The sequence below is a fragment of the Rissa tridactyla genome, chromosome 14 (assembly GCF_028500815.1).
Source record: "Rissa tridactyla isolate bRisTri1 chromosome 14, bRisTri1.patW.cur.20221130, whole genome shotgun sequence".
Taxonomy (NCBI): Eukaryota; Metazoa; Chordata; class Aves; order Charadriiformes; family Laridae; genus Rissa; species Rissa tridactyla.
This window is the reverse complement of record NC_071479.1, coordinates 4,257,257-4,279,737: the sequence shown is the minus strand read 5'-3', so window position 1 is coordinate 4,279,737 and position 22,481 is coordinate 4,257,257. Positions and strand designations below refer to the sequence as shown.

Here is a 22,481-nt window from a genome sequence, read left to right as displayed (position 1 = left end):
GGCCGCCGCGCAGACGCGCTCCCCGCCCCTCGCCGGCGGCGCATGCGCGGTGGCGGCGGGCGCTGAGGGGAGCTCAAGGAGAGCGGCGCCGCCGCCATGCCCGGCTCCCTGCAGGTGCCCTCCCTGGAGGAGCTCGACGTGCAGGAGGTGAGTGAGCGACCGCCGCCGCCGGGCCCTTCCCCCGCCGGGGCAGCGCGGCGGGCCGGCGCCGAGGCGGGCCGCCCCCATCGCCGCTCTGCCCCGCTGTAGGTGACGGTCAGCTCGGCCGTGCTGAAGGCCGCGGCCCACCACTACGGCGCGCAGTGCGACCGGCCCAACAAGGAGTTCATGCTGTGCCGTTGGGAGGAGAAGGACCCGCGCAAGTGCCTGCGGGAGGGCCGCCAGGTCAACCAGTGCGCCCTCGACTTCTTCAGGTGAGCGGGACCCCCCCAGCCAGGCTCCCCCCGCGGCTGCCCGCCCGAGGCCTCCTCTGCCGTGAAGGTGTTTCGGGGGGTCTCCTGCTGTAGCGCGTCCTTCCGAGCTTTGCTATTCCAGCGGTGTCAGCCAATGGGCTTAATTTAAAATTCTGCTACCATACGGCCTTCGGAGTCTTTATTGTTGCTTCTTAAACTTTAGCTCTTGAGAATAGAGGCTGTGTCCTTTGTTGTTTTCTTTTATCTATTTATACTTTAATTTACCCTTTCATATGAAGCTCCATGGCCTCTGCTTCAGAGCAGGTGGCTCAGGTTTTTGTTGGGTTAGCAACAGAATGCGGGGGTGTGGTGGACGGCTTGCTGCTTCTGCATCTTGCATCTGTGTTATGAAATACAGGAAACGGACCTCTGCTTTGCATTGTCTCTCCTCTCTGTTTTGTGCTCAAGTAGACACACAATTTAGCTCTTGTGACCAAAAAATGTAGATCAAGGCATGTGCCAGTGTCATGTTCTGAAGTTGCTAGGAAAAGGCCTAGTTTAATTATCTCAAAGTATGTCCGCTTCGAGTACAGCAGCTAGTAATGGGAAACCTCTGTCCTAAGCATGTCTTCATGAGTTTGAGACACCAAACTAATTTGGAAGCATTGTATAAAGTACACTAAGTTACTTGGCAAAGCAGGGATCCCATATAGAGGAGCTGTGTACATCTACGGAGCAAGAATACCTTCCACATACTAGTTAAGTTACGGCTATCCATACTTGTAGATACAGCGGTACAAATTTTACTGGTATTGGTATGAAGTTCTGTATAATGGTGCTTCAAATATTGATTTCTCTGAAGACTTTAAATGTTCTTGAGAACTTAAAACTACAGAAACACTTTATCACAAGTTGAGGTTTGGATGACTGAGAGAGAAAAACATTAAATTTACAACACTTGCTAACAGTTTTCTTCCTGTCATCTCTTTCTTACAGGAAAATTAAGACGCACTGTGCGGAGCCATTTACTGAGTACTGGACATGCATTGACTATACCAACTTGCAGGAGCTCCGTCGATGCCGAAAGCAGCAGGCAGTATTTGATAACTGTGTGCTGGAGAAATTGGGTTGGGTGAGACCTGATCTGGGACAGCTCTCTAAGGTAACTTCATACCTTCGTGATCAGATCTCCCTTCTTATGGACATTTAAGTCCAGACCAGTCTCAGACTTTTCTCCCAAACAGAATGCGATTTGTGAACTCAGCACTGGAAGCTTGTGGACTTTACTAGAAGTCAGGATTCTGTCAGTGTTCTCCAGAGCTGCTTTCCAAGAAGATTTGCACTTAAACAGCGCCACTTACTCTTATGTTTTTGCTCTTTCTAGTGCAGAGACCTTTCCTTTAGGGATGAAGCTCACACACATGTAGAACCACTCTGTAGTTATGAGTGAAATGCCCCTCTCCTCCCTTTTTTTAGAAGTACTGTGGAGATAGGAGCTCTCATCAGATCAACAGTGTGTCGTTTGGTACTTCGTGGTAGTTCTTCCTTTGAGTTCTGACTCAATCTAGCTTTTCTATTAAATGCTGTGAGAAGTCATATCACTTCTTTTTTTCTTTCCAGGTCACAAAAGTGAAGACAGACCGTCCAATGCCTGAGAATGCCTATCACTCTAGACCTAGACCAGAGCCAAATCCACCCATTGAAGGAGAGCTGAAGCCTTCTCCGTTTGGCAGTAGGCTCTTTTTCTGGTCCTGGTAAAGTGGGCAGACTGTGCTGTAACTAAAGTGCAAAGATGTATTGCTTGCAAATGTAAATTGTCCAGTATGCATTGGGTATAACTTTAATGATTAAAGAACCCCAAACGATTACATGGCTTAGTAGACTTCTTTAAACATACTCACCCATCACAGCAACTGAAAAAATGTATTTCCCTGTTTTACTCTGCAGTCATATAGCCCTTAGGACCATATTAACACTAGTAATGTCAGTTGCTTGACAGTGGCTACCAGGCTTGACTGAGATGTGTATAAATGTAGCTGGAGTCTTTGACTACTGCTTCAAACAATCAAAAACTGGCGTGCGACTTTACTTATTGAGAGCACTGTCACTTGCGTCAAGGAAACTTTAGGAACAAACAAGTTGTTAATGTCTTCCCTTAGTCTTGCAACTGATAATTGTGCATTTTTTTTTCCAAGGGACTCCTCTGTATAGATTTAACCTAAAATCTGTCTCGAAGCAAGGATTTTAGTCTGAATGTGTTGCTTTTGCTAGGTATGAGGTCAGTACTGTTTCTGACATAAACGCCTGTGTTCTACTCTACCAGCTATTCATTCCTCATGCAGCTATGTCAGTGGCTTCCTTTTTCTTAATTTTTTTATTTTTACTGAGGAAACACAAGCTACTTCATCAGAAAATTTACACTAACTTTGCAACACCTTTAAGGAAAAATTATCTCCTAAAGGATCTTCCTGTCCCACAGAGCAATGCGGGAAGGTGGCTTGCCTTCTGTCTCTGACTGGAGGGGTTTGGGGCAGATCCTTCCCATTGTTTCACTGTGATTAGTCTTTTTGATAGGTGAGTAAATAAGCTTTAACTTATCTTTTCTACGATATCTAAAAGTCACATATTTCATAGGAAGCAGATCTAATATTTCCTCCACTTCTACCCAATAGCAAAAACCTTATTACAAAGGTCAGACAAAACGAAATGAACTTGTTTTCATGAAGCCATGTGCAGTTGAGCTTGCTCCGGGCCAGACGGTGTAGCCTGAAGCATAGCAAGGACTTGAATAGTACTTTACTCCTTGAGCAGCCTGGCCGTTATTAGGATCTGAAGGTTTACCATCTTCTTGTTTGGGGTAGGATTAAACTGTAGTGGGTCTGTAGCTGTAGCATATGTTTCTGATCCATGGAGCTAGAGGGAAAATTGTATAACGTTTAGCTAAAAATAGCTCATGCACTGTGGCTTATGGGTTCTTGCTACTTTCTGCTTGGGTGTGTTGGCTGGAACTCAAAGCAGGTGCTATGGCATACATGTTTGCATTTTAGTGTATGTATCACACTGTCTTAGCAGCTCCTTGTCTAAATCTGTGAAGTGGTGTGCACCTCTGCAGTTTCTCCTTCCAGATCACTGCCAGCATTTCAGAGCAGCCACATATTATTGAGGAAAGATAACCCCCTTTCTGCAGAGACTGAAATTAGGACAAGCTTGAGATCTAATTACATTCAGCTGAGTGAGTGAAATGAGGTTTGGCCAAGTAGAGGATAAATTGTTCTGGGATGTTAACACGTGTCACATCTGATCTTTTGTTGCTGACCCACTCCAATAGTTAGGCAACCTCGCAGAAGGACTTTTTAGATGTTACTTACTATGTTTTGCTAATAATTTACTATTGTCAGCATAATGTATGAAACATTGCACTGCTGAACATCTGCTTTTGAATAAACAGGCATGGGCATTCCAGTAGTCAGCCCCTAATCATAATTAAAGAGTATTTTTCCCATTAAATTGCTTCTGAAAAGAATGACATGCATAAATAGGGGGACAATTTTTTTTAAACAGCCTTTTACGATCCCCACCCTTAAGTTAGCTGGTACTGTAAGCAAAAAAAAAAAAAAAAAAATGGTTTATACTACAGCCTCAATGGTTTAAGATTGTTCATCTGTTTCGTGACAGCCGAGTCTACTACCTCTTGGGTCAGACGTAGTTGATCCAGTAATGATGCATTGACCACATTTTAAAGTGAGAATTAACTGTCTGCTCGCATGGATTCCCACTTCAGTTTCAAGGAGGAGTGGGCAGGTGAATGTACAAAAGAGAACAGAAGAGGAGGACAATGAAGTGATAAAGTCAAGTAGAATTCAGATGTATTGTGAGCACTTCTTTCATTAACCTCTCTGAGATAATTGCTTCTTGTTTTTATCTCTTGGCTGAATCTCTGTGAAAAAGTGTTGCCACAGGTCTGTTTCTTGGTGCTTTGGACGGTGCCCGTATGTAGCTATTTCTGTTCAAAATCGTTGTGTGGTTTTACTCAAACATAGATGCCCCCTTTGGAGCTGTAATGTTTTCTCGGAAACTTTAGAACAAGTGAATGTCAAGATCGAGTAAAGACCATAAAAGTATTTTTGAGGAATGTATCTTGACATTTTTTTGGCAGATGGAGAGCAGACGCGTACAGATTCAACACAGATATTTTGCTGGCGATGTGAGAAGTGTTCTTTGTTATGTTGTAGGCTCTTAGCTCTGCCAGAGCTTTTAATCACATGTGTTAAATTAACAAAATTTTAAGCCAGGGTCATGGTAGCTTGCCACAGCATGGGCTAAATCAGGCAGAACCTGCTCTGTTCTCTCAGATTATAGATGGGAAGAGTAAAATCCTAGTGTAATCTCTGATCTCAGTAAGGTAGGAGTGTGCGCTTCTGGTGCAGCAGAGTTGTATGGTGTGAGCACAACAGCATCTTTCTGCAGACACAGTCCCCCTCCAAGACACCTGGCAGTTTGACCTGGGTACATCAAATGGTTCTGCTTAACTCCAAGGCAAAGGGCTGGAGGAGGTGCACTGTTAACCAAAAAGGCCAGGAGTCCAACAGCAACTCCCACTGCTTTTAATCTCCCAATCTGAGCAAGTGGTGGCAAGTAATTAGCTTTATTTGGCTCTCTTGCCAGTTTCATAGTTCTGTTGCCTGTCACATTATCCATATTACCATCCCTGATAAAAAAAAAAAAAAAGAGACTCCCAAGAGTCAGTTTAGGTGGAACTAGCCTTTCACGCATTTGTAAGGTGAGACTCACTGGGGCAAAAACCATTCTGGTACTCCTCTTCCTCTGCCTTCAATTGCAATATGGTTCTAGAATGGATAAATAAGGTAAATTGGGTTTGTTACACACACACACCCCCACACCCTGCCGTAAGAAAAGATCTTTATACCAAGGATTCATAATGTTAAAGAGTCTTTACCTTCAAAACAAGGATACCCCTATAAAGCCAGAGAAGAAGTTTGGGGCTCAGGACAACTTTATAAAATCCTTCTGGAAGCTTGCTGTGTACTCTTGTACTGGAAACGCTTTGAAACTAGAATCCGTCTGGATGCTAATAGGAGATTTCAGACTCCCTCTTGTGGCAGCATTAAGCTGATCTTGGGCATCCACGTGAAGATTTTGCCATGATGAAAGTCCTAAGGCTGCTTCAGTATTGCTTATAGAAACTTGATAATCTCTTTTGTCTCTGCTACAAAATTCACTTGAACTTGAACGTTGTCTCAACTTGGTTTTTCCTACATATGAAAATTCTTGAATTCTGTATGAAGTGAGTAGTGGAAGAAAAATGGTTTGAAAACGTTCTGATCACCTTAGTCACATTTGGTGTGACCTGGGGAAGTTAAGGCAGAGCCAAAGCAGATGGAGGAGGTTGGGAAATCCCGATGTTGATTATATTTGCTTCTCTGAATCCAGAAAGGGGGTCCCTGGAGCTGCAGAGAAGAGGATGATTCTGGAACTGCGGGCCAGCGCTAGCAGTGTGACAGGCAAACACGGGAAGCAGGTTAATTGCAATATTTAACATCAGGTAAAAGCACGTTATTTCTTTTTATTAGGAATACACATGACCTTACTGAATGGTCTTAATAGTGCAACCTGTTAATAGTTTTATGGTTTTTCATGTGAGCCCTTCTGGATGGGGACTTGATCCGAGTCTGTTCTAAGACCAGCTGCGGGGTTGAGTGTGGTACAAGTAGTAGTTTGGAAAAGGGAGAAGATCTGGGAAAATACAGAACAGCAAACTAGAAGCAAAAAGTCTGTAGTGTTATTTTGGATATTAAGGCAGTAAATCAGCCCTGCAAGCAGAAGCTGAAAGGGGGGTGGCCCCCTGACCCCAAAGGCAGGTCAGCAGCACAGCTCACTCGGCAGTGCAGGGGTAATTCCTGGTTTTGGTTTCTGCTTCAACAACAAGTTTCTCTGCTCCCTTACACGTCTTGAAGAGGCTTTGGCAAACCTAACGCGTGCATCGATGCAGGTTCCTCCTGTGTGCGATGTCTGTGCCTGAGCAGTGCAGCGAGAGCAGGCGATGAGGAGGGCGGGTTGCCTGCGCGCTCCCAATCTGCCTGGCTGCTTGAGAGCTGCTCCAGGGACAGGGCTGGGACAGAAGCAGGAGTTGCTGGGACAGAAGCAGGAGCTCCTGGGACATGAAGAGCTTTGCTGGACCTGACTGGATCCAGGACTAAGGGCTCAAGGGAAAGAAACGAGAGCATTCAATAAGGTAAAACCTCTTCTATCTTGCCTGCATCCCAAGCATCTCCCCATCGCTGGTGCCCTCGCTGTCTGCGAAATAGCCAAGATCACATTTGTCTGCGTTGGTCTGTTGCAGATGCCTGAACAAAAGGATTCTAACCTGCCCGTTCCTGTGCTCTTGCCTGGGCTGGCAGACGCAGATGGTTCAAGTGAGTGTTTCGTTCCCGCTGTGTTCTGCAGCACAAAATGGCGAACGGCTTTTGCTGTTTTGATAGGGTTTAAATTTCTCCCTTCTCACCAGGGGAAATGAGGCCTGGGAAGAACGGCCATGCCTGTTGCTTTGTTAAGCCCGGCTTTGGCTCCAATTCTGGCACCAAGAATGGAAATAAAATTCAGGGAAGGGGAGCTTTATAAAAGAGCTATGGGTCTGCTCCCAAGTTGATAGGTTAAACCGTACAAAACACTGACTCTGAGGCATTGCTCTAATATTTGTAAAATCAGCATGGCAGCTCTGTTAAGGGCCATGAGTCACCCTGAGGGTGGTTCAGCTCTTTATAAGTAGTAGCACAGCCTTCTGCTTCCATGCTAACGGGAGTGACAATTCTAATGGAGTTGGAATTAGCCCTTTGGTTAGAGCACCGTCTGACCTCTGCTTTGTTCTTGCTGCCTCCCGTTTACAGCTGTGCCGAGAGTGGAACCTGACCCATCTTTGTCTGGGAGAAAAGGACTGGATGGAGCCCTTAAACATGAATCACACTAATTCCAACAGTGTCCCCCCCCCCCGGCCACCCCTCCTGTCCCTGGCCAGCAGCTCTCTCTGGACTCCTGCGTCCGAGCTCTGCCCGGCTGCTCCTGCGGGACACGGTCAGGTGTGGCCCGACTTGGCTTTCGTTGTCAGGAAGGCGCTGACAGCCGGCCTGACCCCGGCCATGTGCACGCAGCGGGAGGCTCTGCCTGTCCCCAGGCACGGCCCCGGGCGCTCGTGGCAAGCCTGCGCTCCAGGCTAAACAGAGGAAGGTGAGGGTCAGCGGCAGAGAGCTCTGCCCAAGACTCAGGAAGCACATTTTGGCAGAGGAAAGAAATACAATACAAGCAGGGAGGGAAACTCAGCTTCCATCCATCCCCCTCCAAGAAGCTTTTGGCTGCCTACAGCTGCCGGAGTCTCTACTATCAGTTATTGGGCTCTTTATTGTTACAGGCTTTCATGTGTTTGTTTTCTGTCGTCTTTTACACCACCGTGCTGCCGAGGGGACAGAATGGAGCGACACTGGAGCCGTATGGACGGGAGGGTAGAGCCCTGCACTGGGGAACCGGCAACCCGGCTTCCCTTTCCTGCTTGTCACTATCTCATTGTGTGGCCTTGGGGCATGTCACTTCCCTCTCTGCCCTGGCTCCTCTGTGCGATGGGGTGGTTCCACCCAACAGAGCTCTCTCCGCTTGTTTACTCGCCTTTGTCCTTGTGAAGTGCCTTAGAGGAGTCTTGGGGGAAGCTGTGCATGGCCACGGCAGGCGCAGACCCGTCACCGAGTGCCGTTCTCCTTCCCCGGAGCAAGCCGCAGGAGCAAGGCACAGCCAGGGCGTGCGGCGGGGAGAGGAGTGACGAGCCTATCACCCTGCCCTCGTCACTCAGCTGCCCGCCATTCGAAACGCTTCGCTCTACAGACTCTGCCCGTTCTGCCCTCCGTGAGCACGCCAGCGAGCAGAGAGCTCTGTGATGGGGAAGGCAGTTGGAGATCTTGCTGTCAGAGGGGTGGAAGATGAAAAGTGTCTCTCTGAGCAGTCTTGGAAGGGTGTTTCCCAATTCTCAATGCGCTGGGTCTCTCCGGCTTTTCAGAGATCAAAGGGAACACCCAGCTTCCAGCTCCGAGCCGTTCTTTGCCGTGGTGGCACTGCCATGTGGGGAAATGGCTGGGTACAGGGAGCAGGGACGTGCTTACAGGAGCAAAAGTCCCCAAAACACATGTAGGACCGGCGCAGAGCGCTTGTCCTCGCAAACCCCGCTCTGCTCCCCATCTCACTTGCTCAGAGCCTTTGTTTCTTCTAACCATGAGTGAAACCAGTTGTGGGATGGTGCGTTCAGGGCATGACATAATCTGAGTCTGGGACTCTGCTGGAGGAATCCTTTTGAAGATTTACTAGTCTGGCTAATTACAATAAAACTATGAAGGTGCTGCACTCTAAATGATTAACAGTTAATAAGTGGAGGTTTCTGCTTTCTTGTCCTTTTTGCTAGGAAACAAACCAGAGCAATTCTGGCTACGTCAGTGGCGTTTTCGTTTAGGAAGGGGGTCTGTTGGAGGCATGCTAACATATTTTCACAAAGCCACTGTCCATCTCTGTGTTGCTGGTAGCAGGTAATTTGATTAAAAATATGTCACTTCCTTGCTCCTTTCTCTGTGTGTTGCCTTTCTGCGTTTCTTTAAGCTTGAGCAGTGACAATAGCCTGCAGGATTTATTTGCTGTTTGTTGACATTTTCACTTTCTGATGCGCATCCTGGCGTTTCCCTGGAGTTCAGCTTGTGTCAACCGCAGAGCGATGGTTTGAGGAAAGGCAGCGTTAGCTGGAAATGCCTCTTCCACCCTCGTTCCCTCCCAAAATGCCCACATTAACAATACACTTAAACGTTATGAATTTGAATATCCGTATGTTGTCCTGCTTAGCTGCTATTGTCCTTAAAAGATTTATTTGCTACCCGTTTGCTATCCGTCTTTATCGTATTTTTGAGAGGACGTGTCATTACGTGTCATCTGTAACAAAGCCGTAGTGTCTCATTCTCTGTGTGTACAGGTCTGCTACATCTTGCGTGGGTTGGTGTCACACCGATGGCTGTCACATCCGTGTGATGGATGCTAAGTGTGAAATTCTGTGTGTGAACCAGAAGCTGCGAATGTATAGACACAGGAAAATGATGAGAGAGGGCTCTGGGCTAAGCTGGTGGGTGGAGGCAGCAGCATGATGCCCCCAAGACTCTGAAGCTGTGGAGAACATCGGTAACTTCAAGCCCCTTTTTGGGGTTCCTTTCAGCTGTTGCAGGCCAGCTGCCCCATGGATCTATGCAGGAGAAAGGCCAAGCCCCACTAGTGCTGCTGGAGCTCTGTGTCCACCTGTCTCCAACATTTCCAGGGTACTGGCAGCTCCTGAGGAGCAACTAGAGCTACTGGGTCCTGGCCCTGGGCCGAGCGCGGTGGTGGGACGTGGGTGGCTGGGCCCCGGCGCGGCAGGCAAAGTGCTGTCGGAACAAAACTGAATTGAAGTGATTCTTTTTCCTCTCCCCTTGGCCTGCGAGGAAATCTTTTTCCATTTACTATAAAACATGGTCCTTAATAGTGCTGAAGTGTTCTACGTATTTTAAATAAACATGAGTGGATTTGAGCCCAGGAGGACATGAAAGAATGCAGCATTTGCGGGGTACCGGCCCGGCACACATGTCAGCAATTTGGCTGCCTTGTGTACTTTGGCTTTTAAAAAAGCATTTAAAAGTAAACAAATGAAGGAAAATCTGGCAGCTGGATTTCAAAGTAAATTGCTTTCAGCTGATATACCCCATTTCCAGCTTGCTTGGGTAGTATCAAGCCATACACATCCAGCGAGAAAAGCGAGCGGCCAAGGAGAAGAGCGGGGGTGGGAAGGGAGAACAAAAGCAGGGAAGTTCTGTGGATTTAATTCTTCCATTTCCTTCCTTTGCACCAAACACTCCCTGCCTGTCACTGCCCTCCTGTCAGACGGGCAGGTCAGTGCTTCAGACGGTGAACTGGGCTCCATCTTCTCTTGGCCCCTCTTCTGCCGGGCTCTGCCTGCCTTCCACCAGGCCTGGAGCAGGGATGGGATGGGATGGGATGGGATGGGATGGGATGGGATGGGATGGGGTAGCAGCATCGGCCACCACATCTTTACTGTAAGGGTGGTGAGCCCCTGGCCCAGGTTGCCCAGAGAGGTTGTGGCTGCCCCATCCCTGGAGGGGTTCAAGGCCAGGTTGGACGGGGCTTGGAGCAACCTGGGCTGGTGGGACGTGTCCCTGCCCAGGGCAGGGCGGTTGGAACTAGATGATCTTTAAGGTCCCTTCCAACGCAAACCTTTCTATGATTCTGCAATCAGAGTAGCATCCATAGGATGGCGTTAGCTTGAGCTGCTCCATCAACCCTCATCCCCGCTGCTGCCCCACCGAGCATGGGGAGAGCTCCATCCCGCAGCCCCACAGAGGACATGGCCCCAAACCCCATGGACCGTCGGGATGAATCTGTCCCTCCGGGGTCTGCGCAGGCGTGGGCCAGGGCACCGCTCCCCCAGGACTGCCAGCCTGGGGAGGGCATCACCCCTCCACCGGCAGAGGGAAGCGGAGCTGGAAACGGCAGAGATAACAGAGTCATTAGAGGAGCGCGGGCTGTGGCGAGGCCCCGCACCTCCGGAAGGGCCTGGTGCGTCCCCCGAAGGAGGAGACTCAGCAAATGCTGACAGATAATAACGAGGTCCCGGGCTGGACAAAGAGGGGAGGTTGCTGAGGTCACGCTTTGGCTCGGCTTTGGGCTCCTTCTGCTTTGACTCGCGTTTCCTCAAGTTTATAAAACTTTCTGCGGGTTGGTTCGGTGGAAAGGGCAGAGGAAACTGGTGGGTCTTAAATCCTGGCGGCGTGGGGCCGGGGCAGGGCTGCTCCCAGCCCTCTGGCAGACCCTGCACGCACGGAAAATGTGCCCGGGGCTGCGAGTGGTGTGTGCTGCGCACTCACAGTGAGGCAGCAGCCACCAAGTGTCCCTTAGGGGCTTCCAGCGGTGACACGAGCTCCTGCTGCTGCCCCGGAGCGCCCGGGGGTGCAACGCTGCAGGCAGCACCCCTGCAGAGCCCGATGGACCTGAGTGGAGCACAGAAAGCCCTGGGGTGGCTGTGGCATGTGCATGGTGGCTCATGGCGGGACTGTGCATATAGCCAGTGGGACCCGCTGAGCCGGCCTGGCTGGGGAGCCGCGGCATTCGTCCGTTTCTTTGGGAAACAAGGCCGTGCTGCAGGTGATGCCACGCTGGCAGCCTGTCACGGCGCCACCCTGGTGCTGCGGTGCCCCTCGAGCACCTGATCCAACGGCATCCCTGCACGGCACTCAGCTCCCTGCACCTTCCTGCGAGAGCCGGCTCTGCTCCGTAGCCGCGCTTGTGGCTGTGGACACGGCTCTGTGCGATGCTCCGTGCAAGGCAGCAATTAGAACGATCCCCTCTAACAACTTTTCTCCTCCCTGTAACTCAGCAAATGAGCTGCCTTTCCTGGCTCGGGATTAAACCTCTCGGCTGCTGGCAGAGCGGAGGTGCTGCCAGCTGTAACCTGCAAGGCGAAACCCCCTGGATGAGCCAGGCAGGAGGCAGCCGGGGCTCAGCCAGCGTCCTCGGCACGCGCTGCTGTGGTGGGAGCCAACAGAGCTGGCTGTGCCCGCACTCCGGCACAGCGCTCATTATCCCTTGGCGCGGGAGGCCCCTGGCATCGGTGTCGGGAGCTGGCAGCACTCACACGCACCTGCCGGCACCAACAAGCTCACCGGCAATTTCTTGCCACTCATTAATGTCATGGAAAGTCATATTTCGGGCCTTTCTACCACCCACGTGGGCTCCAGCACTGTGCCCTGGCCGGTAGCAGACAAGGCTGCTAAGCTTTGCTCCGGCTTGGGGGGCATGTCTGACCCCCCCGGGTCCCACCAGCTTTTGATCACTCCCTGGATGTTATTTTTGAGAGTGAAGCAGCCTCCCACGAGCCATGGGGCACGGGGTCTCCTGCATGCTGGGAACGGCCACCCTGTGGCTGCACCGGCTCTGGGAAACTCAATGCCCCCGTGGCACTTGCTCCCTGGGGACCGCTTTGATTTACCTCCTTCGCACGGGGTTTGTGCTTTCCCTCTCCCTGCCCGGCATTTGCTGCCTGCTCCGGCTGAAGCAAAACATGGAGGAACCACCGTCACATCACACCGGGGTCCCTCAGGCGGGCAGGGGGCTGGGGACACTGTCCCCATGCCAGGGGCTCTGGGGAAGGGGTGACACAGGGGACTCGCTCTGCGTGGGAGAGAGGCCGTGGACATGAGGTGGGGAACGCTGCAGCCCTCCTTCGGCAGGATGGAAAGAACCCCCCGGTGAAGACAGTTGCTCTGGATGTCCCTGTGATTAACAGGAAGAATATGTAAATGTATATGGCCGTTGCCATAGCTACGGCAGGAATCCTGGCTGGTCCCGGGAAGGCAGAGCCCCCGGCACAGCCCGGGTCAGGATTTGCATTCCGGGCGCAGCAGCACCCGTGCACCCCGCGGCGCTGGAGCAGCCAGGCTGTGCTGACCCCCGTGCCACCACCACATCCCCAGCGCAGGCAGGGGGACAGTCCCCCAGCACACTGTCCCACTCACCATCCTGCGGCCACCAACTGCTGCACGGCACCATCAACCCAGGGGGCCGCAGCCGAGACAGGTACACCCCCAGCCTGGTCGCGGGGTCCCCAGGGGAAAACACCCTCACAGGAGGGGTGTCCCTCAGGTCCAACGGTCAGGTTGTGTCACAAAGCAGCAGAAAACTTGGTGCAACCAGGAGATGGATGGGGATGGGGATGGGGATGGGGATGGGGATGGGGATGAGGATGAGGATGCCCAATGTGCCCATCACCCTCCTGCTCCAGGTGCACCAAGCCCCCAGGACCACCCAGCCCACCTCACACCAGGGCAAGCAGAAGCCCTTCCCAGGAGCTCGTTTCTGGCTGATCCCATAAAGCTGGGAGGGAAAAGAGGCTTCTCCTGCCTGGAGTCTGTGGAACCCCCCTGCCTGCCTGGGGCTCTGGTGAGTGCTGCGGGTTCAGGGCTGCAGGGGGAGGGTTGTGCTGTGCATCGCGCTGTGTCACTCACCAGCATGGCTGTCACAAGCCCTGGCAGGAGCCCTTGTCTGTTGGTGGCCATAGTGCATGCTGTTGGCAAGTGCTGGTGCCCACGCACAAGCCCTGTCCCCTGGGAGGTGCCGGGTGGCTACAGCCAGAGGCTGAGGCCGAAACCTGTGTTCGAGCACTCAAAACCAGAATGCTCCTGGTTACTTGTTGTTTGCACGTCTCCTTCATCCTGTGGGACTGTTGTGGTTTGGGGGTGAGCAAAGGGGGTTCAAAATGCTGTAAAAGAGACCAGTTACTCCTATAAACTGAGGAACTTGGGAGGATGAGAACTGAGCCTGCGCCCCGTGTCACTCGCGCTGCGGATGGCATTGCCAGACCGTGGCCCTTCTGGCGGTGAGGGCTGCTCGGGGGTGGGTTTCATGCTGAAAGTGCTCGTTTTCATATTTATTCTCAAACTATTTTGCAAACCTGACTTGAAGCAAGACCGCAGATTGCTGCTCCAGAGCTGAAGCCCCTCCAGGTGTGGTGGGTGGGAGCAGGCAGGGACCCCCCGGTGCCAGCTCAGCCCAGGGCTGTCCCCACATGGGCTGGAGGGACACGGGGACCCCCAGGGGCGTGGGGACCCCCAGTCCTGCAGCCCCCTCCCTGGCTGGCCCCGGGGTTCTCTGCTGTCCGAGGGCTCGGCCGTTACCGACGGCAGCGTGCGTGGCCGGGCTATTTCCTTATAATTTAAGAGCCTTCCTCACATTAATCTTTTTATTTTTATTTTGACAAATGTATGTTTCCAGGAAGTTGCTGAGGTCAAAGCAGCATCTGTTGCTCGTTATTTTGGGGGATGCAGAGGGTCTTTGTGAGGGTTTCCAAAGCAACAAGGAATTAAGTGGTTTGTAAAGCGGAGAGCAGGAATGAGGAGCGGGCTGGGGCTTCCTGAAAGGCGGCTGAAGATGCTGATGAAAATCAGATCAGCTCGCCTCTATTTTCTTGGAAACACGATCTATTTTTCTTGTACGACTGTCAGCCCGACTCCCGTATTTCAAGTGCTTGGCCACGGCCAGCTCCATGTTTCGGTGCTGGGATTAGCGTGTCCCTGGTCAGATTTGCTTTCCCTGGGCTGTGCCATGCCAGCAGGGAGGACTCTGGATCTGCGGAATGGGAGTGGAGAGAAGCTTTTAGGAACAGAATTGTGGGTCCCCTGGTGTGGCTCTGTCTGGAGCCCCCTGGGACAGACACCAGCCCCCCCCTTCCCTGCCCTGGGGACATCCCTCGTCCCCCAGAATCCCACCCCGAGTGGCCCGGCGCAGCCCATGGGGGGCCAGCGGCAAAAGCTGCTTTTTCTTTCAAAACAACCCGAGGAGGGTCCGGTGCCAAGGCAAAGGCTGCGAGGAGCCCAGGAGATTTATCGCTGAGGAAATACTTTCTCCAGCGAGGGCCGACGGCCGCAGCAGGAACAATGGGAGATTCGCAACGTGAACAAAGCTGATTTCGTTCTTCTTTTTATCAATGCGTTTTCCTTGCGGATCCTCCCTTCCTGGAAGTGGGAGATGCAGCTTCCCCCGCGCGCCAGCCGTGTAATCAGCAGGAATGGCCATATCCTGGCTGGGAAGAGAGCTGTGAAACGCTGTCGCCCGCTGTGATTTATGAGCCCGTGGCAGCGGCCAGCGGCGGGGCTGGCCCAGGGACAAGGTGCCAGGGCGCGTGCAATATCCATGTATTCTTTCTCCTCCTCGCCGGGTCCCCGGGGAGCCACCAGAGGAAGTTAATGGATTAGACACACACGTTCCACTTGATTTTTATTTTTTTATTGCCGCGTCTTTCCAAACGCCTTTAGCAGACGCGCGAGCACAATGGGGCTGGGCGGTGAGCATCCCGGCCGGCTGGGCAGCGGGGCAGCACCCTGCCTGGAAAGGTCAATACGGAGAGCGTTTGCTCGGGGACACGGGGACAGCCTGTCCTGAGGAGGTATCATCCTTCCCTGCTGGGGAGGGCTCGCAGGGGCCGTGCTCAGCCACGGCCCATCGCCGCCGAAGGGCAGAGTTAAGGTGATCCAGCTCCTCCGTGACCAGTGCTGACCAACAGCCTCGGAGCATCGCAGCCCCTTGCCCGTGGCTCCTTGCCCATCGCTGGTGCCGAGCAGCTCTCTTGCCGTACCCGGAGCCGTAACGTCCTTCCTGGGGTGGGGGTGGGGCTCACGCCTGTGAAAGCGGCCGGTTTCACTCCCGGCTCCGCGCTCCTGCCATTATGCAATCCTCACCCGATACCGGGAATATGAAATAATTATTCCAAGTGATCAGATTTTAATTATGCAACACAGAGGATGATTATTGTACGCCAAATTGGTGCCGAGTGCTTAGTTATGTATATGCCAAATTTAGTCTATACTATTATACCCAGTGGGTGGCCGTAGACAATCAGGAAGTAATTAGTTTTGCTGGAGGTTGTTCGCCTGCCTGGTTCGCTGTGCTGTCTGGGGAGCGTCTTGCTGCGCTCTGTGAATACCGCGGGCTTTGAGTTCAATACCGTCTTTTTGTGACAAGCTAATAAGCTGTCTGCATGGTGGCCTGTAATTAGCGCTGTCGATATTCATTTGGAAGCGGAGACTGCGCTGAGCAGCTCCGCCGACGGCGCTTCCCTTTGTCGAGGCTCTCGGCTGGTCCCTCGGAGGAGCGGCGATGGGCGATGGGGATGCGGCCAGACGTGCTCGCGTGTGTGCAGCGCCCTGGGGTCCCCGCCGAGGAAAGCACATGGCCATGAGGGGGCTGAGCCCCTGAGACCAAAACCCGCCCCCACCCACCCCTCTGCCAGCCTGACCCCATCCTCCATGGGGGGAGATGCCGTCGGCCCTGGGCAAGGGGTGTCCTGGTGTCCTGTCCTGTGGCACTGGCCGGGAATGCTGATCTCATGTGGGTTGAATGGTGCAGGGGAGATGGCGGCATGCAGGGGGCTTTGGCGGGGGTGGCCGTCCCCTCCCCAGAGCCGGAGCTGCTCTCGGGAGCCCGGGCATCACTGGGGGGTGCCAAGGGGCTGCGTGGTCGCACCTTTCCAGGTGGCCTGATCCTCTGGGATCTGGGCTTATCTATTGGGGTTTCGCACGCAGAATTACTGGAGGGCCTGGGGCTACGCTGGCTGGGAGGTCAGCGGGGTATCGCCCCCCCAGGATGCCGTTTGCAGCCAGTCAGTGTTGCGGGGCACCGGGAAACGGCCGCCTCCGCGAGAACGGCCCGGATCTGCTGGGTGGGAATTGTCTGAAGTATGGAGCAACTTTTACCTCTGTTACACAAAGGAAACTTTCCTCCTCTTTTTGTCAGAGATGCTCACTCCATTGAGATGATTGGCATACTGGAGAGCTGAGAAACTAAATTGTTTATACACTAATGAATAGAAGCTTGATTGCAAGATCCTGTTTGGAAAATTATAGTGCTGAATTGAAGCCGTACAATTACATCCAAAATGCTGCATATTCATTTCATCTGCTTTGCATAGAGATTAACAAGCGAGCCCTAAAGCAGACTCTGAAATTAAAGCTAACACCAGATTTAGTCACAGGTTACAAACTAAATGGCATTGTTTGATGGATATGAATCTTTACCACCTGCCTGCCTGATGATTGCTAGCAGCTTACCAGACAGCAAAGGAAAAAAGTTTCTTTGCATGAAGGAAGCATAATACGAGGCTGGGCTGGAAGTGCCCCCTCCCGGCGCGGGTGGCCCCCCCCAGGCAGATGTCTGTGGTGGGCCTGGGGAAAGGGCTCCTGGCTCTGTCCTGCCGGAGGCTGCGCCCGCTCCAGGGAGGGATGCAGAGTGGCTCCGAGATCTCCGTGGAGGTCTTGGGTCCACCCAACCCCTCCAGGGCTGAGATGGGTCCCCCTCCCTGCATGGGGGGACAGTCTCGCAGGGTCCCCATCCATCCTGGAACCTCTGTGATGAATTGTCCATGGGTTCCTTCCCCACCTCGGAGGGGCTGGGGCCAGGGTGCTACAGAGGGCAGGGGTCTTTTTCCCCTCCTGGCCACGGGCAGCCCCCATGGGCACCCCTGGCACGTGGCCGGTCCCATCCCATCCCACTCCACAGGCTTTGCCACCCGCCTGTGACCCTCCTCCCCCGGCGGCACTCCCATCCTGCCTGCTGGGGCCGGGGTTTATTTCAGGAGCAGAAATGGGAGCAAGGAAGGGCAAAGGGGGTGCGTGGGGAGTGGGGCTGTGCCCGGGGGCTGTGGCAGGCGGCAGCATTTGGTGCCATGAAGCACCGCGTGGGGGCTGCTGGGCTCGGGGTGTGGGGGGGTGTTGCATTGGAAATGGGCCCCATCCCTGACCGAGGAAGCCGTCCCCTGCGTGGGCACATGTCTGGGGACATGGGACCTGCTGTCGCTGGCACTGCGAGGGGGAGCAGAGGGGGCTGCTGGGACGCGTGTTTGAAGTGGGGAGGGTGCAGGGCAGCAGGCTGGCGGCTCAGGGCAGTCTTCATTCCCAGAAGGGATCTTTCTTCTTTGGGAATACCCAGGGGGTCCCCAATCTGCACCTGGGGATGGTAGCTCAGGGCTGCCTGCACGCAGGCCCCCACGGGGCAGAGACCACAGCGCCTACTCTGCAAATCAGACACCTTTATTTTTTTTCTTTAAAAGTCAGTTACCAAACTGCAGTGTACTTTATTCCTACAGAGGGGCTGGTCCGTCTCTACCGCACTACGGGACAGCCCAGCCAGAGCTTTACAAGCCCCCAGGCCCGGTCACCAGTGGAGGTGCCACCAGCCCCCACGCGGCTCCTCCCGGACAGCCCCGGCATGGCCACAGCTGGTCCTGGGTACATGTCCTGTCACCCCCGTCTGTCCCCATGGGAGCAGTGCCGTGCCAGGAACAGGCGGCGTGGCTGATCCGAGTCTCCATTTCTGCTTGACACTTCCCCAACTCGACCCTCCAACACTTTCCCAACGCCCTCTTGCAAACAACCGAGGTGGACAAGCATCTCCTCGGGTCCCTCCCTAAAACCCTCCTGGGCTGAAGGGGACACGTGCCACCCCGGCCCTTCACCCAGGGCTGGGCTTCTGCCTTAAACCTTCACTCATCCCAGCACACTCACACTTCTGAGACCAAACCCAACCCACACCATTACCCCCTAAAATCAGCACGATGGAGCAGCCTCCAGCCACCAGCTGCTCGAGGCACGGCAGGGCTCTCCCACCCTGACCCCAAGATGTGGGGTGCACCCTCCCTCCGGGGGGGGGCACCCACCACAGCAGCGGTCTCCCCAGGCCAGTCCTGCACCCGATCAGTGGCCTCCAGGGGTGTCCCCAGCCTGTGCGGGCAGTGGGCGCTGGGGCGCGGGAAAAGGCACCTGTGGGGGAGGCAGTGGTGGCTTTGCTGTGTGGGGACGCGTCGGTGGGGCTGCTGGCCCCGGCAGCAGGGCTGGCACAGCGTGGTGCTCCCCAGGGAGACCCAGCCCGTGTCAGCCTGGCACCCGCCGCGGGGAGGGGAGCAGCGCTGCGGCTGTGTCACACAGCCCCGCTTGCACCGCTACCGCGGGTGGCAACCAACGGACCGGGGTAGTGACAGCAGCCTCGTGTCGGGGTGTTTGCAGCTCTGCGCCGTGCCATGCCCCTGCCCTGGGGGTTCCATTGCCTGCGGCTGCCTGGCCAGCAGAAGGGACGTAGTGACGAATTGTGCCTCTGCCAGGCAACAGCAGAGAGAGCTGCCCGGCGGCAGGGACCCCACACAGCACCCCTGGCTGCATGAGCAGGGACGGGACGGGCAGCAGACGGGGGGACGGGGCAGCAGGATGGCAGTGTGAGCTGGTGCGGGTTGAGGGCAGGGGCTGGCCAGGTCACATCTTGCCTGGCAGCCCTGTATGCGGCGGGGGGAGCTGCTGCGTGGGATGGGGACAGCAAAGGGACCTGCCTCCCAGCCTGGGCACAGGAGCCCCCAACCCCAGCGTGGGCCGGTGGAGTGGCGTGGATGGAGCTGCTGGGACTGCCTGCCAGCCAGCTGCCACCTACTGCTGTCCCACTAAGGGGGAACCCTGCTGGGGGCCCCGGCAGCATCCAGCTCTGGTTCAAGCAGCTCATCTTCTGAGAAGCTGATGTGCAAGCAGGTGTCATCCGCAGGGGAGAAGGGCAGCGTGAGGTCCGTGGGGCTGGCCAGGGCAGCCAAGTCCTTGGCCAGGGCCTCGCTGGCTGCAAGGTCGCGGAAGCCAGCCAGGGGGGACATCTGCCCACTCTCTCCAGTCCTGTCCTTGCCCAGAGCACGCTGGCAGGTCCCAGCAGGGACAGGCTCTGTGCCGGAGGCAGCGCTCCGTGCGGGAGTCCTTGCCTCAGGGTCCAAGAGGGTGAGCGAGCTGGCAGCGATGTTGGTGAGGCTGGAGATGCTGGGGCTGGGCAGGCTCATGTGGGCAGCGCTCTCGGGCTTCACCTCCACTTCCAGGCTCGGGGAGGTCTTGCTTGACCTTTTGCGTAGGATGGGCGGTGGTGGGTTGAGCTTGGGAATGGGCTGCTGCCGCCTGGAGAGCAAAGGCAGAGAGATGAGGTGACAGGCAAGGTACTTACCTGTGTGGAGGGCTCAGGCCAGCTGCTCCAGGCTCTCCAAGAGACCTTTGCTGGGTCCCATCGGTGCAACCCATCACCTACAGACGATGGAGTGGGGGTGAAGTGATGCAGCATCTTGGTGAATGACCATCTGGCGGCAGGGGGACAGAAGCATGGCAGGCAGTGACCCCACTGGGAAACACGGCGGGTTCCTTGCCCTGCCTTATTGCACCTGAGCCAGCGCACAGCCCCTGGGCTGCCTGTCCCTGCCCCTGAGCGCCCAGAGCACAGCTCTTCCTCCCCAGGCCCTGCTGCTGGCTCTGCTGCCGTGAGCACTCTGAAACGTGGCCGGGGCAGCAGCGACGAGCAGGAGGGTCTGCTCAGGATGTTCCTGTTCCGGCCAGTGGGAGACAGAGGTGGCACATCCTACCTGTCCTCGTCCCCTTTGTCTGTATCATCTGCCTTCTGCCGGCTGCTCCCGTTGAGCAGAGTGAAGTCGCTGACCTCGGAGCCCTCCACGCGCCGGCTGAGCCCGTCCTGACCCTCCAGCACAGCCATGCACTCGTCCCCCTCCTTGCTGCTGTAGCGGTGGCCGCCCCTCTCCAGGCTGACGAGGTTGAGGTAGGAATCCCCGGGGCCCAGGGCTGGCAGGGATCCGGGGGCCACGGGGCTGCCCAGGATGCTGGCGGGAGTGGAGGTGGACGGCAGATGGACGTCCAAGCTGTAGTGGTTCTTCAGGTTCAGGGAGAGGGACTGAGCCAGGGACAGGTTTTGCAAGGAGCGGTCAACTGGCAAGAGAGGGACATGGGTTGTGTGAAGAGCTGGGGACCTCCAGCCCAGCTGCTCCCCATGACCGTGAGAGGTACTCTGCACCTCCTCCAGAGCCTGCTGGGATGGTGTTGGGAGCATCCCAGCTGCTCCCTGGGACTGCAAGGGATGTAGAAATTCTCCAAAGCCCCCCCCGAGCTTGCCAGGATGGTGCTGGGAGTGCCCAGCTGCTGCCCAGTACCGCGAGGGGTGCACGGATGCTCTGAAGGCCCTCTGGAGCCTGCTGGGATGGTACTGGGAGCACGCCAGTTGCACCACGAGGGGTGCAAAGATGCTCTGATGCCGCCCAGAGCCTGCTGGGCTCATACTGGGAACACCCCAACTGCTCCCTGGGACCATGAAGGGTGCAGAGATGCTCTGAAGGGATGGTGCTGGGCGCATCCCAGCACCAAAACAACCCCCGTGCGGGGGCCGCTGCGCTCACCCGGCTGCCGGTGTTGCTCCCGGGCTTCCAGCACCGTCAGCTGCCGCACCAGCAAGGAGACGTGCTGCAGCAGGTCCCGGTTGGTCAGGAGCAGCTGCCGTACCCGGGCCTGCGCTTCGATCCGCGCCGCCGTTTCGGCCGCCAGTTGGTCCTTCAGCAGCTGCACCTGCGGGACGGGACGGGACGGGACGGGGCGGTGCGGGGACGGGACCGAGCATCCCCGGGATCCCCGGCATCCGCGGCGCGGCGGCCCTCGAGCGCCCTCTGCCGGCCCCGCCGCGGCACACCCCCCCGCCGGTATCCCCCCCCTACCCCGGCACCCCCCGAGCCGGTCCAGCTGCGGGCGGGGGGATGCCGCTCCATCCCGGGCTGCGGGAGGTAGGGGCGGGGGGGTCCGCTGCCTCCTCGGTAACATGAAACGAGCTGGGGAGGTGCTCAGGCGGGGGGGCATCGGCCTCCCCACTGTGATACCGGTTTGGGGGAAGAGGCGCAGGGCGGGGTGGCTTCCAAAAATGTTATGAATGGGGAGCTGGTGGCTCTGTGGAGCTTCCTCACGACCCCGCTAGAGCAGCCGGGGCTTATGTGTGCAGCCAGCTTCATGTCTGGGGGTGCTGAGCCATGCCGCGAGCCACGCTGCCAGCTGTGCCGCAAGCGATGCTGTGAACAGTGCCGCTAGCGATGCTGCGAGCTACGGCGCAAGCGATGCTGCGAGCTCCCCATACCGCTCCCACCCCAGCACAGGGCACTTGCCCCCGCTGCCAGCCCAGCCTGGCCGGAGGCTGGGGCAGGGAAAGCAGAAGGGCTGGTGGCGCCCGAGGGGAGGGCAGGACGCGTACCTGGGCCACGGCCACCTGCGTCTGCTGCTGCTGCTGGAGGAGCTGCTGCTGGAGCAGCTGGAGGCAGTGCTGGGAGGCCAGCGGGGTGATGGAGGCCGAGGAGCAGGGGCTGCTTGGGCTGAGCAGCTGCTGGGAGCCAGCCGGGTGGAGGGAGCAGTTCTCGGTGTCCTGGGCATAAAGAAATGGGCAGGGTGAGCAGACCAACTAGCTCAGGCTGGGATTTGGCTCGTGTTTCCCCATGGCATTGACACTGGTGTCGCAGAGCGACCCTGGGACTGTCGAGGGGGGCAGCCCTGGGCTCGGTATCAGGCTCTGCGGGTCTGTGTCATCCCCAGGAGAGCATGTTTCGGAGTGACTCCTGATCTCCGAGAGCTGGCACGGCTGCATTGTTGGCATCTGGCTGCAGCTCCAATCAGGGAGGGCAGATCC

General features: G+C 55.5%; 2 protein-coding genes across 3 annotated transcripts in view; one reads left to right on the top strand and one right to left on the bottom strand.

The window, feature by feature from the left end:
- The first annotated feature begins 11 nt into the window (after nt 1–11).
- On the top strand, nt 12–2,260 carry NDUFA8 (NADH:ubiquinone oxidoreductase subunit A8). Its single transcript, XM_054220960.1, has 4 exons — nt 12–147; nt 250–413; nt 1,389–1,554; nt 2,013–2,260. The coding sequence occupies exons 1-4, from the start codon at nt 97–99 to the stop codon at nt 2,148–2,150; spliced, it is 519 nt and encodes a 172-aa protein (XP_054076935.1). The 5' UTR covers nt 12–96; the 3' UTR covers nt 2,151–2,260.
- A 15,796-nt stretch (nt 2,261–18,056) lies between these two features.
- The window catches only part of LOC128917726 (carboxyl-terminal PDZ ligand of neuronal nitric oxide synthase protein-like), a 36,773-nt gene continuing 32,348 nt past the window's right edge, over nt 18,057–22,481 (bottom strand). For both annotated transcript variants that reach the window (XM_054221131.1, XM_054221132.1), the window contains 4 exons: nt 22,053–22,220; nt 21,217–21,382; nt 20,395–20,752; nt 18,057–19,939 (listed from right to left, as the gene is read on the bottom strand). In XM_054221131.1, the coding sequence (XP_054077106.1) occupies nt 19,450–19,939; nt 20,395–20,752; nt 21,217–21,382; nt 22,053–22,220 (1,182 nt within the window). In that variant the 3' untranslated portion in view covers nt 18,057–19,449. The remainder of the gene's footprint in view (nt 19,940–20,394; nt 20,753–21,216; nt 21,383–22,052; nt 22,221–22,481) is intronic.

Coding starts and splice junctions, on each gene's coding strand:
- NDUFA8 (XM_054220960.1), top strand. CDS start 97: ATGCCCGGCTCCCTGCAGGTGCCCTCCCTGGAGGAGCTCGACGTGCAG. Junction 414..1,388: donor TGCGCCCTCGACTTCTTCAG/GTGAGCGGGACC, acceptor TCTTTCTTACAG/GAAAATTAAGACGCACTGTG. Junction 1,555..2,012: donor ATCTGGGACAGCTCTCTAAG/GTAACTTCATAC, acceptor TTTTCTTTCCAG/GTCACAAAAGTGAAGACAGA.